This window comes from Neolamprologus brichardi, chromosome 4 (genome assembly GCF_056152115.1).
Source record: "Neolamprologus brichardi isolate AB-2024 chromosome 4, ASM5615211v1, whole genome shotgun sequence".
Lineage (NCBI taxonomy): Eukaryota > Metazoa > Chordata > Actinopteri > Cichliformes > Cichlidae > Neolamprologus > Neolamprologus brichardi.
Window position 1 is genome coordinate 13311084 of NC_142107.1, and position 15583 is coordinate 13326666.

Consider the following 15583-nt stretch of genomic DNA (forward strand, 5'->3'; position numbering starts at 1 on the left):
GATGGAGATTTAAAAAGTATTTAGTTCCTGCCTGTCAGCGCTGAAGATGTATGGTCCGTGTGACGTGATGTTCATCCCACCTACTGCATATACAGTTTGGTATACTGTCTGTGTGTGTAAAGGTGTTGCAGATGGCAGGGAGCGCTGCCCAGTTACATTCCTTTTCAGCAGTGATGGGTGCACCTCCGCTCATATATCAGCACAACTATCTGCAGACATCTGCAGACATCAGCATACCCAGCGGCACATCTTTCAAACAGAATGAGGAACTCTGATCTGAAATAAATCAAAGCTGGAATTTTATATAAAAAAATCTGGGACAGGAAAAAAGCACTAATGTTGTCCAATATTTTCATATGACCTGAAGCTGCTGGTTTTTGAGTAGAAGAAGAAGTAGAAAGATAAATAGCTGTTTGAAGACTATATAGGTTATAGACTGGGTGCACTTGCCTGTGGAAAACTATCCAGAGTATGAAATCTGTCTTAGCCATGAAACTACATGTCATGTGTTGCATCACTGCACATCAAATTTAAACCCACTTCCACAGTTATGTAGATTTATTAAGGTTGGCTCACATCAGACTGAGTGAACTAATGCAGTAAATCACACAGCAGCTTAGTAAAGTTAGAAATTAAGGCAGCTGAGGTGTCAAGGAATATCTTCAGGGCTGCATAATTTTAATTTTTGCTATCTTAAAGTTATTCTGGGACTCTAACCCCTTTTCTAATTCTGTGATGCTTTTGGATATTCTCCTTTTTTCTATTAATATGGTTGAATGTGTGTTTTTTATTGTCCCATTTGCATCAAGTGAGTGCAGCTCACCAAGTTTTGATCACCCTTGACGGTTAAAGTGTTGCTGGCTGGATTTGTCGTAGTCCAGATGTTGAGCAGATTGTATTACAGTAGGCAGTAAGAATGTTATCCTGGAGCCATACTTCTACATCAAACACCTTCTGTGGATTGGAGCCTACGTGGAGCACAGTTGTCACATGCCACCCACACAACCTAAAAGACACGTGGAGCAGAGATGGGGCATCAGAAATGATCAGGACCTCCTATTACGGTTATTTTAGAAGATGCACAGTCTATAAGATACGAGAGATGAGGCAAGAGTGGGACGCATATGTGTGCGAGTGGGTTTAGGGAGATTTTGTTTTTTGTGCACGTGAATGCTGCAGTGTGCACACATGCTAAAAGAACTGAGGATGTCACCGCCCTGAATCAGTGACGTGGATGGGATCAGGTGGGGAAATTGGAGTTTGTGGAAAGAGTTATAAGGGAGTTCTGCACAACTCATGTTTTCTCAGTGTGTCACTGCTGTAGGATCATACAGTACAGAGACTGTGTTCTGGTGCTCTGATCTGAGAAGACTCCTGGCACTTCTTTGCAAAAAAGGTAGCGTAAAAACCCAAATTTAAATTTACTTTCTTGCTCTTTTTGGAACAAAACTAAACAATTTTTTTATAGCTTAAAAAGGTGAACAAAAGACAAACTTATGACTGAACTAATTTCTCATCAGCTTTTCTTCAACCGAAAGACTGTTTAGTATTTTTTTAACATAGCTTGGCAGCACTTTTCGGTGAGCTTGCTCCTCAGCAGCACCCACAGCCTATATTATTGTGTTTGTTAGATGAGAACGAAGAGGATGAAGTTGGCTCTCATTATGCTGTGCATGATGTCAGCGTGTGGAGCTCAGAAATCGAAACAGGAGACATCACGCTGGGAACCTAAAGGTCTGAAAAAGATTTTTAGTAATGTAACCTTTGACCACTGAGGTTGTGTTTCTAAAACTTGGAGTGAATAATAACCTGTTTGTTTATACGGTTAAACTCTGTGTTCAGCAGTACAGACTAGTGCCAAGACTTGCTCAAACCTGACTCAGGTGCTGGACAACTGGAAATTTGCTATTCTGACCCAAGTGAAAGACTTGCTGATCAATGACCACGCTTCAGTCCTTCCTGAATATAACAGGTGAGTTATATCAGCTTCTGATTAAACTGGATGTACACAGCAATGATAGCAGACAGACGAGTCTAAATGTTAAGTAAGAGTAACGTCAAACGTCCAGGAAAAACAACGCTCGGTGATGTCAGTGAACATTTGACTCGTCCTCGGGGTTTGTTGAAATAAAGACTTATGTAATCTGCTCTGTGCTGCACATGAATTGTCAGTGCCAGTAAAGCGATCAATGATTGCTGTTGTTCACATGAGGCCAGCTCTGCTTCGTAAATGACCTCAGTGTACTTACTGTGCCAAAATACAATCGTGGGTGTTTCATCATGCTCTGGCAGACATTACTCCAAGTCAGTGAACATTTCATCTGGTGATTAGATTCTGAACTGTGATTGCAACACTTAGGATCACAGTTCACCAGAACTTTTCCCAGTAAACATCTAAGGTCAGCCCAAGTGCCCGTCTCTACAGGGCCAAAGCTCTGCTATGTTTTGCACTTTCATTTTTTTCAGGGGACATCCGACCTTTACGTCTGCTATCCTGATGTTTTCCGTCGACAGTGAGGCTGTTTCCACTTAACAGCATGTCGTGACTTTCCTGTTTATGCTGCCAATTAGACTTGATTCTCTTCTTAGTTATGTTTTGCCAATAAACAAGGTTCCTGTTTCATGAACTTACAGTGCCAAAATTCTTTGAATGGTCATTCTGATACTGAAACCATTTACTTTTCCACATGTCCTCTTTTATGTCCAGGATTCAACCTCTTTCAGATGCTCTGGGAGACCTCTACCGGCAGTTTAACACTTTAAAGGATGAGCTGGGAAAGTTTACCACAAAGCTCGACAGAATGGAGGCTTTCGTGGATGAGCTCAGGGACGGCAAATACGCCCTGCCTCAGCTGCCTGTACATAGGCTCCAACCGAGCTTTGGTCTTAGGTCTCCTCTGCGTGCACAGATGAGGGGTCCTGAAAGGAGGATAATCACTAGCCCAACACTGAGAAGGGCAAGGAGGAGAGGACCGCAGCGATCTTAAACATGTTGGGTTTTTTGTTTGGTATAAATGCAGATTTGTTGAAAATAAATGTTTATATATTTTTCAGAAGAAGAGGATTGTTTTATACTATTTCTTTGATGAGTATGGTCAAAAAAAGCTAAATAAAATGGCTTTAATTAAACTTTATTAAAGCAAACTATAGCCACCTGCTGTTACAAAATCACAATAAACCACAAGGTGGCAGCATTTATCAAATTATCTTCACTATATGCTGTTTTTGCATCAACGGGCTGGACTTAAAGTCAAATAAATGGCTAAACATGTAGTTAAGGAGTGTTATATATTACCTCATTATGATGTTTTATTACTTTAATTAGCATTGCAAGCCATTGGTTTGTATTTGATTTGTTTATCCAGATACTTATTAAATTATAGATTCAGTGCAACTCCTTGAGTGTACTTGGAGCATTTTTTTTTACAGATAGTATTTTACAATGTGTTATCGCTTCATAATCACAGCAACAGTAGCAGTGCTGCTATGCAAAATGCTGCATCTCTTGAAACACGGAAACTTTCAGGTGGAGTAACTACCTTCGGAGAAGAACTTATGAACCACTAATCACTTCAACCAGGAAAGAATATAACTGCAGAGCTACATGATTACTTCCAAGAACTACTTTTTAAACAATAAAATAAAGATGAAGATCACAATGTTCAAACTCTGGAGGCAAAATATACAAAAACGTTACAGGCCTACAACAAACACTGCTCAGCTTAGTTTCCTGTCAAAAGTTCTTGCTTATTCACAGGTCGTTCATACCCCCAAAATTCTAACAGCCAGACGCATCAGTGGTCATACGTCCTCTTACACAAGTCTGGTGGTATTTGACTGACCAATAAACTACTGGGCAGATATTCAAAGGAGCATGTTTTCTCAAAGGGGTTCAAAACGAAAAAAAAAACAACAAAAAACACAGTGACTATCCATCCATTTCTCCTTTCTAGGGTTGCTGGAGCCTATCTGTCATAGGGCAAGAGGCAGGGTACACCCTGGACAGGCCAGTCTGTCACAGGGCTAACACATAGAGACACAGACAACCACCTGCACGTCTTTGGATGGTGGGAGGAAGCGGGAGCACCCACGCAAACATGGGGAGAACATGCAAACTCCACACAGAAAGACCCCGGCCTGAAGGTGGAATTGAACTCAGGACTTTCTTTCTGTACGGCAACAGTGCTAACCACTGTGCCACCGTGCTGCCCAGTGAACATGCCCTGCAATAGCAGGATGCTAGCTTTCAAAACCCTGCCCATGTGATTAATGATATTATATAACGATGTACATATGTCTGCTTGTTGCCTGCTGAAACACCTTGACTGTTTTTCATTCACCCAACCTTTGGTATTCACCTTGATTAGCAGAACAAATAATAGCAATGACAGAATTGTGCTGTTAACAGAATCTTAATTCCAACAAATTGAATCAACAGTAAATCCTGTTTTCAAATTCAAAACAGCTCTAAAATGAAAACACATTTAGATTTATTGTAAAAAAAAATCTAAAACATTTACAATATTTGAAATAAGTTAGATTTTGATCTAAATATGCAAATTCTTAGAGTTGAGTTGTGATCAAAAAGATTTTAGTATTGAAGCCCCTCCTCCTCTGCTTACTCTATATAGGCCTCAGTCTCTTTTCATTATTCAGTTCAGCTCACCTCTCACCTGGACAGTAAAGAGAATACGCTATACTTTCAACATGCTGAGAACCTTCTGTACTCTTATTGCTCTAGCATGTAAGAGTGGCTACTGGTTCATTTTATAGTCTGTATTTAGAAACATAAAACTTTATTTAAATATTAATTAATTTAAACATTCTTTTTTTCTCTGACAGGTGTGGATGCTGCAAAAGTGTTGACCCAGACACCACCTGTCCACACAGTTTCTCCAGGACAGGAGGTTCTGTTCAAATGCAACATTCAGAGACCTGAAGGCTATTATGTCAGCTGGTACAAACAGGTCCCTGGTTCTACTCCTCAGTATGTTCTAAGATTTCATCATTCTAGCAGTTCACCCGACTTTGGAACAGGATTCTCCTCAGACCGATTGAATTCTAAAGCCTCATCAGACATTGATTATCAGTTTATCATTAATCGAGCAGAAGCAGGAGACTCTGCTGTGTATTACTGTAGCACATGGGACAGCTCTGCTCAGGAGAGCGTATCACAATGATTTACACTGTGACAAAAACCTCTGTACAAAGTACTTCTGCTTTCAGAGGCTTTGACATTTTGTTAACAATGACTATGTGTCTGCTAGACATCCAACTGGATCATAGATAAGGTTAACATATATGAAGTGTCTTTGGGCTTGCAGACTTCAGAGAAAAATATCAAGGATATCAGAATATCCTACTCAATAACAGAGGACCAAAATGAGCATTTAAAATCTTCTTGCACATTGATTTTGCTGTTTACTGATTACCAAACATGTTAAAATAAAACAAAAGGGTTCAATGACTTTAACTGGACATTTAACATTACCATAGTAAGAATAAATAAAATTTTGTGCTGTGTCACATTTGTAGACCTGGGACAGTTAAAGGCACGAGTGTCACTGGTTTAAAATGCTTATTTTAAACCTGCAACCTTCACACTCTGTTAGTAAAGCATCACCTCTCTACTCGTCCTTCTCTTTTTTTCCCAGAATGCACCTGCAAGTCTGAGGATCTAATTTATAACGTCAGGAAAGTTGTAAAAGAGAGTTAAGGCCTTTCTAAAAGGAGACGTAACTGCCCCTGACTGCAAATGTTGTATTTCACTATACTTTGGTAATTCAGGGAATTAACTGAATACTGCTTTGGTTTTGTCCAAGAATAACTTTATTTATTATATAAGAAGCAGTAAACAATATCCAGCTGTACAACTTCCGCAGCTCTGTTGTTGTCATACAAACATTTGATATGAAAAATGTTGATTTTAAGCATTTAGTTGCCATTACTACTTAATCCTAATTTTAAATGGCTAGTACACATAAAAGTCTGAGCTGCGATGAAATGACTGTTTATGGTGCATTTTAATGTTAAAGAATCCAGTTTGCAGCAGATTTTTTTTGTGTGACTGATCTGAATTTAGATACTATAAAAAATCTCCTAATATAGATCCTTGGATTAAGCTGTTGTAGCTATTTTTACGTAACGTTTATGTTCAACAATAAATCAGTTTTGTATTCCTGCTTTTTAAACAGATCCAAAGATTATGTAAAAATAGAAGTGGCAAAAATTACAAAAAGTTTCTTATTTGCAAATACAACAATTAGATAAAATGTATAGATTCACCTGACTACACACACTTTGTTATTTAACTTAACATGAGATTAATCCCAACAAAATATGTCCTGAATTTAAATATATTCATAAATAAAAATAACTAAAAACATATTTAGTAGACTTATTCTAAAAGTAAACATTTATGATATTTAAAATAATTTTGAGTTTGGTGTAAAACCCTAATTTCTAGTTGAGTTGTAATAGTACAGTTTTCAGTATTGAAACTCCTCCTCCTCCACTCCTTAGTCATTAAAAGTCTCAGCCTCTCTTCATTGCTCAGTTTACCTCTCAGCTGGACAGCAAAGAGAATACACCGTACTTTCAACATGCTGGGGACCATCTCTACTATTATTGTTGCTCTAGCATGTAAGATAATCTTCTGGTTTATTTTATAGCCTGCACTTTGAGAGTTAAAAACAGACTTAGTGCAATTTTTTTCTCTGACAGGTGTGGATGCTGCAAAAGTGTTGACCCAGACACCACCTGTCCACACAGTTTCTCCAGGACAGGAGGTTCTGCTCAAATGCAACATTCAGAGACCTGAAAGCAATTATGTCAGCTGGTACAAACAGGTCCCTGGTTCTACTCCTCAGTATATTCTGAAATTTTACCATGAGTACAGTTCACCCGACTTTGGAACAGGATTCTCCTCAGACCGATTTAATTCTAAAGCCTCATCAAACATTGATTATCAGTTTATCATTAAGCGAGCAGAAGCAGGAGACTCTGCTGTGTATTACTGTGAAACATGGGACAGCTCTGCTCAGGAGAGCGTATCACAGTGATTTACACTGTGACAAAAACCTCTGTACAAAGTACTTCTGCTTTTAGAGTCTTTGACGTGTCATTTAGACTGTTTGTCTGCAGCTGCCAATAAAAACACAAATCATCAGACACATCCATCCTCTACAAGTTGTTGAGATTATATGACATTATTGTATCTGTACACATTTTAATTATATTCAGGGATAGCCTTTGTTTCTTTTTCAGAAATAAATGTCTGTACTGACTCAGTGTCTTATGCTGCATATTTTTGTTTTACTGAATTGATTCTGTATGTTTTTGGATTATGTCCTATTTTCAGACTTCAACCTCCCTCCTCCTGTCCTGACAGTCTACCTTCCATGCAGTGCTGAACTCCAGTCCAACAAAGCCTCTCTGGTCTGTCTGACCATCCAAACATTAGACTGGGTGAAGTGTCTTTGTGAAAACCATCAAGAAGTCATAATGTCCCAATGAATAGTAGATGCCTGTGCAAGTAGGTAATATAGCGGATACAATTACTTATAAAGCCAGACAAGATGAAAAGAGAGCAACATCATCTTTATCCACAGCTCCTCCACCATTTGGTACTATTAAATGACACCTCAAGTTCATTCTCTCTTTAGTCTATAAAAACACTGACAACTGGCTGATGATTCTCTGCACTCTCATCAAAGTTCTATCATGTGACTGCAGATTAATGCACAGATGTCATTGTCTGTTTCTCTTGACTCCACGTCTTCTTCCTGTAGACAGGTGTGAGTGACACAGAAACTTCCTGCTGTATCAGTGTGAAAAGGAGAGACAGCCAGCTCGGACTGTAACCTGAGGACTGCAACTGACCAGTCTGCTCGTTGACATAAACATATTCCAGGAGGAGACAATCATCATGTACTGCAGTTTCGTCATGACTGGAGTTCTCAAAAAATATGGTTCAGGTTTCTCCTCTCAAAATTCACATCAACTCATCAGTCAAAATCAGATTATCATCATCAGTGTGGAGGAGGGAAACTCTACAATCTATTACTGTCAGTGGACAGCTTCACAAGGGATGCTGCTTCACTAACTTACACTGTGACATAAACCTTTTCACAGATACTTCTGCTTGTTCATACTTTATACTGATCACAGAGCTGTCAAACAAACTCACCAGCTGCACACAGTTGGAGATGTGAGTCCTCACTTGTTCTGAGATGTGACCATTCTGACGGCTCATCCAGCTTTACAACAAGATTCTCCTCGGACTGATTCACCTCTATTCAACTTTATTACCAAGCAGGCAGAGGCAGGAGACTCCGTTTGCTATTTGGTGGCTGTGCTGATGAAGCTGAATCACATTGATTGAGGCTGTGACAAAAAAAACTAAATTGGAGACATTACAGTTTAAAAAAAATCCAACATTACTCATCTCAAATCATTAAATCTCAAACAGAACATGTAATGGGATTACATTAGTGGTTGGAGGCAGATGGCATTTCTGATTTCAGCTTAACTTACAGAGTCATCCCATGTCTGACAGAAATACTGAGTAGAACAGTGACTCAGACTGTGACAAAAACCTGAGATACAACTTTCATGACATCTGAAAAACATCAAACATAAACACACTTCTTTTCAAATTATTTTCAGCTTTTATAAGCGTTACGCTAAGTAATCCTCCCTTTTTGTTAAAGGTAGGGTTTAATTTTTGTTTCAATTATCTACTTGATATCACTTGTTGAGAAACTTAAATCTATCTTTAAATTCTGAAAAGGGATCAAGTTAAAACACTGGAAAATCATCATGAAGGACATGAAAAGATTGTAAATATTAAAAAAGAAAAAGAAGGAAAGAAATAACAACAAGAAGATGATGATGCTAAAGACATTACCAAGTCAAGTCAAGATGAAAAATATACATATGTACTTTTAAGCTCCTCCTCCTGTTAGTCGTATTAAAAGGCTCCTTCAGCACCTCCTCTCTTCATCCTACAGAAGCAGTACAGCCACTTTAAAGTTACAAATTAAAAGTGCATTCTCAGCTCACACCGATAACATGCTGGTGACTCTTTGTGCTCTCATCACTGCTCTGACATGTAAATACCTTGACTTATATTGCACATATTTAAACTAATGCCAGTGTGTTTCTCTTGACTTCATGTCTTCTTGTTGTTTGCAGGTGTGAGTGGTGTGACAGTGGTGACACAGAAAACTGTGCTATCAGTGAGCAAAGGAGACACAGCCACCATGGACTGTAACCTGGGGACTGTTACTGACAGTGCTGCTCTGTGGTATAAACAGATTCCAGGAGGAGTTCCTCAGTATGTGCTGTATTTTTATTATAGCTATAGTTCTCCACGCTATGGCTCTGGGTTTTCCTCTCCAAAGTTCACATCCACTCATCAGTCAAGATCAGATTATCGTTTGATCATCAACAATGTGGAGGAGGGAGACTCTGCAGTCTATTACTGTCACACATGGGATGACTCTGCTAAAGAGGAGGTATCACAGTGATTTACACCATGACAAAAACCTCCTCACTGTTACTTCTGCTTTTTTTTTCAGTGAGCAGTGGGATCTCTACCAGCACTGCTGTTCCGACACCAGCACAGACTTTCCAAATCAGCAGTGTCTTTGTGAAAACCATCAAGACACCAGAATGTCACACTTAATAGATACCTGTGTAATGCATGTGCTGTTTGCTCATTTGTTTACATTTTAGAAATCACAAAAAAGGTAAAAAGTTTAACCCACATGTGCAGACTTATGCACAGATGTCATTGTCTGTTTCTCTTGACTCCACGTCTTCTTCCTGTAGACAGGTGTGAGTGACACAGAAACTTCCTGTTGTATCAGTGTGAAAAGGAGAGACAGCCAGCTCGGACTGTAACCTGAGGACTGCAACTGACCAGTCTGCTCGTTGACATAAACATATTCCAGGAGGAGACAATCAGCATGTACTGAAGTTTCGTCATGACTGGAGTTCTCAAAAAATATGGTTCAGGTTTCTCCTCTCAAAATTCACATCAACTCATCAGTCAAAATCAGATTATCATCATCAGTGTGGAGGAGGGAAACTCTACAATCTATTACTGTCAGGGGACAGCTTCACAAGGGATGCTGCTTCACTAACTTACACTGTGACATAAACCTTTTCACAGATACTTCTGCTTGTTCATACTTTATACTGATCACAGAGCTGTCAAACAAACTCACCAGCTGCACACAGTTGGAAATGTGAGTCCTCATTTGTTCTGAGATGTGACCATTCTGACGGCTCATCCAGCTTTACAACAAGATTCTCCTCGGACTGATTCACCTCTATTCAACTTTATTATCAAGCAGGCAGAGGCAGAAGACTCTGTTTGCTATTTGGTGGCTGTGCTGATGAAGCTGAATCACATTGATTGAGGCTGTGACAAAAAAACGAAATAAGAGACATTACAGTTTAATAAAAATCCAACATTACTCATCTCAAATCATTAAATCTCAAACACAACATATAATGGGATTACATTAGTGGTTGGAGGCAAATGGCATTTCTGCTTTCTGCTCAGTATTTCTGTCAGAAATGGGATGACTCTGTAAGTTAAGCTGAACAGTGACTCAGACTCTGACAAAAACAGGAGATACACAACAACTTTCATGACATCTGAAAAACATCAAACATAAACACGGTATGGTTTAAATTATCTACTTGTTATCACTTGTTGAAAAACTTAAATCTATCTTTAAATTCTGAAAAGGGATCAAGTTAAAACACTGCAAAATCATCATGAAGGACATGAAAAGATTGTAAAAAAATTTTTTAAAAAAAGAAGGAAATAAATAACAACAAGAAGATGATGATGCTAAAGACATTACCAAGTCAAGTCAAGAGGAGAAATATACATATGTACTTTTAAGCTCCTCCTCCTGTTAGTCGTATTAAAAGGCTCCTTCAGCACCTCCTCTCTTCATCCTACAGAAGCAGTACAGCTACTTTAAGGTTACAAGTTAGAAGTGCATTCTCAGCTCACACCGATAACATGCTGGTGACTCTTTGTGCTCTCATCACTGCTCTGACATGTAAACACTTTGACTTATATTGCACACATATATACTAATGTCAGTGTGTTTCTCTTGACTTCATGTCTTCTTGTTGTTTGCAGGTGCAAGTGGTGTGACGGTGGTGACACAGAAACCTGTTCTATCAGTGAGCAAAGGAGAGACAGCCACCATGGACTGTAACCTGGGGACTGTTACTGACAGTGCTGCTCGGTGGTATAAACAGATTCCAGGAGGAGTTCCTCAGTATGTGCTGAAGTTTCGTCATGACTATAGTTCTCCAAGCTATGGCTCTGGGTTCTCCTCTCCAAAATTCACATCCACTCATCAGTCAACATCAGATTATCGTTTGATCATCAGCAATGTGGAGGAGGGAGACTCTGCAGTCTATTACTGTCACACATGGGATGACTCTGCTAAAGAGGAGGTATCACAGTATTTTACACCATGACAAAAACCTCCTCACTGTTACTTCTGCTTTTTGAAACCGACCCACTAGCTACAGATAATGTGTTAATAAACAATGAATTACTCTATTTTGATCAAGGGACTCTCAATTCGATTAACTATCTAACTTTCTATTTCCACATGACTTTGACATAATAATACATTCTGTTGACGTTCTCCCCAGAGAGAACCCAGAGCCAAGCAGCAGCCATAAATGCTGATGCTTGGTATTTCTGTCAGACATGGGATAGCTCTGATATATAGACATAAATAAAATAGAAGCAAATATTTCCGTTGTGTGTGTTTTTAGGAACACCTCTTTATATCATATGTTGTTTTAAAAGAAGAATGTCAACACTGTGACAAAAAACTAAATGAGAGACTCTACAGATTTTATAAATAAATTCTAACCATTTGAAATCATTGCATTTTTTTACTTTGACTTTTTTTTGTTAATTTGTTGTTGTACTGTGCATTTAAAATATAGAGCAAGCTAAAAAGATAACGCTGCCCTCCTTGCATCTGTGTGTACTAGTTGGTAAATAGGCATGTAATATGTATTATGTATTATTTTTAGATTTGATGAGACAAATCTAAAAATAGACACTATGGCTTACCTTGTCAAATCTATAAAGTTAAAGCTGTGTAAATGCTGACCCCAGCCCAGCAGCCAGACTCTAAACTTCAACAGGTAACAAAAGCAGTGATGAGCAGTCAGACTGCAGCCTCCTTTTCTACCTGTTCATGTTTCTAAACTAGAATCACAGTGACGACTGCTGTGCTGATGGCTCTAAACACTAAGAGAAAAATCATGTGTGTCCTTCTTAGGATATGGATTTCTGTTGGTGCATGGGGCTGTAGCCTCAGGTTTATAATGTTCACTGGCAATTATGAGACAATGAATTTCAGGCCATTTCATGGAGAAACGCAAAAGTAATGTAACTAGTGTAGAGAATTACTTTCTACTGGGAATAATTCAGTCATGTGCATTATTTGTGCCTTATCTTTAAGAATAGTAATGAGTAATGTATACAACATTACTTTTTTTGAGTAATAACCCAACAATGATCACAGCAAAGAGGGGAAATACCTCTAACAAGTTCAAATGTTTGACCACACAGCGTGCAAATAATTTTCATGAATGTAATGTGTTTAATGTGCTTTTCAGTGATGTTGGTGACTCTAGAAGCAAAGCCAGTGAGATTTCAGTGAGACTCAATAAAGAATCGAATTGAAAAATAATATTGATAATCACTAAATCACTAAATTCTTATCAAGTCCCATCCCTACTTTGTGCTGTATTTTTATTATAGCTATATTTTTCCACTTTATGGGTTTGGCTTCTCCTCTCCAAAATTCACATGTACTCATCGGTCAACATCAGATTAGCATTTGATCAACAATATATGGGGAAGCGACACTGACAGTGAAAGTAGGTCTCAATTGGAGGTTTCAGTTCCTCTCCCCTCATCAGTGACAGTCAGGAGGTTTTTGTACAGCCATGTATACAAACTGAATCACTGTGGTATTCGGACAAGGCACCAAGCTGATTGTGACAAGTAAGTACTTTTAAACTGATCATGAAACAGGAGGTATTTTGTGTTTATGCTTAGATTCTCTAATTTTCTCATTTCTCATATACTTGGATTTTTCTTTAGACTTTTTTTTTTGCTGTTTCATGCAGTCTGCAAGCTACAGAGTTGATCACACGTTGTAATGTGACTTAAGTTCTTCATTAGTGCACAGACACAGATATTGAACTTGATTATTCTTATAAAATGATAGTATTATCTGCCTCTCAGAAAACATTTTTTAAATAATATTTTCTGGAAATTATTCCATGTTCTCTCAGTAGTAACAAACATTTGACCAAAGGTGGGAAACTGACTATAATTGAACAATCTGACCTTAACCTTAGTGTTGCTTGGTTTTAGAATTAAACCCAGTTTGTCTGCAGTTTGTCATAGCTGGTATTGGTTTTTTTCACACGGATGAAAAAATAATTTTCTGTTTTTTAAAAAAAAAATTTTTTTTTGTTCTGCTGTAGATGACTATTCCTTCTTTTTTCCCCCCCAGATGTTATTGTCTTTAATGCGAGTTGTTTATTTTATAATTTATTTTATAATAAATATCATCTTCATCCAATACAATACTTACTAAGACATAACTTTTATGTATTTTGGAGAAGTTATGTTAGCTATTTTGGGAGTTAAAGTACAGTATTTTTTCTCAGCCATTTCTTTATATTGATCCATTCTCATCCATTTCTAGTTTTTATTTATTCATTTTTTTTAAAATGGTTTTCATGTATTTTCAGGCTCCAGCCTCCCTCCTCCTGTCCTGACATTCTTCCCTCCGTCCAGTGCTGAGCTCCAGTCCAACACAGCTTCTCTGGTCTGTCTGTCCAGTCAGTCTGGGCCTTTTGCAGATGTGAGCTGGTTGGCTGCTGGGAGTCCAGTGAGCAGTGGGATCTCTACCAGCACTGCTGTTCAGAGACCAGACCAGACTTACCAAATCAGCAGCTCTCTGACCATCCAGACATCAGACTGGAACATGGATAAGGTTTATACATGTAAAGTGTCTTTGGGCTCACAGACTTCAGAGAAAACCATCAGCAAATCAGCCTGTAGCACTGACTAGCAGACGGGTCAGAATCAGCATTTAAAGTCTGCTCTTCAATCCTTTTGGTATTTTTTTGTGTGCCTGTGTACATGTAAGAAAATACTAGCAGTTAATGTTTGCAAAATGTTAATAAAAAATATTGCAAGTGAACATTGGAGGCAATGTAGCATTTTCTTCTTCTTCCAGTTTGAATTTCCACGACTCTTCTGTATATCTATGTGCTAGTGTGTGCATGTCCATAAGTTCTTTACTTGTGGTGAGGTTATCATAGCGTCATGTTAGTCTCCAAACTTCCACCTCAAAAAACAAAAGTAAAAAAATTCTCTTATCATATATAGAGAATTAGAGTGCCTGAAAAGATAATTAATATTTTACATTCTGGTTTAGGTTTCCTGCAATAAAAGTGGTTTGAAAAGAAAACCCCCCAAAATGAGTAGTAACTGAAACTATCTACACCACCTCTGTCTTCCAGGATGCACCTGGAGGCTTCTTCTCTGAATTTAGAGTTTTATGCAAATCAAGTCCTAAGTGAGAGGGGACTGTCCCTGACTGGAAAAATAAAAAAAAATGTGAACCTTTTCATTACTTTACAAATAACCATTGTTGCTTTTAAACCTGGCTTATCTACCAAAAAAAGGAGAAATCCTTTGTGATGATAAAATAATATGCAAAGACCAGTAATCGATGCCACTTTTATAAGTGAGGTTAAAAAAATACCTATGACTGGAACCTTATCACCCTTGAATGTTATATGAAGGCTCAAAGATGTTAGATGGTAAATAACTATTCAGATAATATAAGAGTCAAAAGTTAAAGTCTGTTTTCATTTTTCTAAAGGTGGAAAGGCAAAAATGCTGAAAATCACTGATGCTGAAAGTCAAATAGATAAGTTGGTAAGTAAATAAGAAAGAAAATAAATGTGTAAAAAATAAATATAATTGTAAAATGAATATATTTTCCCCACAAGGGGGAGTCATTGTCCAGTTAGTCTCAGCCACTGAAGAGTGTGATTTTATTTAAAAGTATTGAGGTAATAGTAGTTGATATAAAGGAATTCCTGTGAACTACTGCATTGTGGTTTTGCTTCAAATTAACTTAAAGCTTCATTATATTTTGATCTGTGGAGGCTTATTAGAGGAAATATGAATCAGATGAATCGTCTGTGTGAGAGTAGACACAGTTTCCTGTTGTTAACTGACAGGAGTGACACCAGGTCAGTGCCTGCTGCTGTATCTCATTTGCTTCAAGGTTTGATGTGTGTCTGGTCAGTGATGCTCTTCTCAATATCTTGTCTGTAAAAAGTTGTTGACTGAGTTACTGTTACCTTCCTATCAGCTTGAAGCAGTCTCCTTTGACTTCTGGCATCAACAAGGCATTTTCTTCCAGAGAACTGACACTTACTGGATATTTAATTTTTTTGGGACCATATGACTATGTAAACCCCAGAGATG

The 15583-nt window shown here is 38.1% G+C and overlaps 2 protein-coding genes and 1 pseudogene across 6 annotated transcripts; all 3 read left to right on the forward strand.

Annotated features, from left to right (window-relative positions):
• Positions 1–1321: 1321 nt before the first annotated feature.
• Positions 1322–3386, forward strand: LOC118454206 (uncharacterized). Of its 2 annotated transcripts, none has more exons than XM_035908030.2 (4): positions 1322–1396; positions 1632–1734; positions 1843–1972; positions 2708–3386. In XM_035908030.2, exons 2-4 carry the CDS (start codon positions 1632–1634, stop codon positions 2985–2987), a joined length of 513 nt encoding a protein of 170 aa, XP_035763923.2. In that variant the 5' UTR covers positions 1322–1396; the 3' UTR covers positions 2988–3386. The 2 variants fall into 2 exon arrangements, with proteins under 2 accessions (XP_035763923.2, XP_035763924.2); XM_035908031.2 differs by having other exon boundaries at positions 1846–1972.
• A 3183-nt stretch (positions 3387–6569) lies between these two features.
• On the forward strand, positions 6570–14238 carry LOC102785115 (immunoglobulin lambda-1 light chain-like). Of its 4 annotated transcripts, none has more exons than XM_087840307.1 (4): positions 6570–6642; positions 6724–7049; positions 13036–13069; positions 13828–14238. In XM_087840307.1, the coding sequence occupies exons 1-4, from the start codon at positions 6603–6605 to the stop codon at positions 14148–14150; spliced, it is 723 nt and encodes a 240-aa protein (XP_087696433.1). In that variant the 5' UTR covers positions 6570–6602; the 3' UTR covers positions 14151–14238. The 4 variants fall into 4 exon arrangements, with proteins under 4 accessions (XP_087696433.1, XP_087696436.1, XP_087696434.1 ...); XM_087840310.1 differs by lacking the exons at positions 6570–6642; positions 6724–7049 and adding exons at positions 11039–11084; positions 11168–11479 and having other exon boundaries at positions 13031–13069; XM_087840308.1 differs by lacking the exons at positions 6570–6642; positions 6724–7049 and adding exons at positions 11045–11084; positions 11168–11489 and having other exon boundaries at positions 13035–13069.
• Positions 9073–9688, forward strand: LOC118453586 (immunoglobulin lambda variable 3-21-like; annotated as a pseudogene).
• Positions 14239–15583: the final 1345 nt, after the last annotated feature.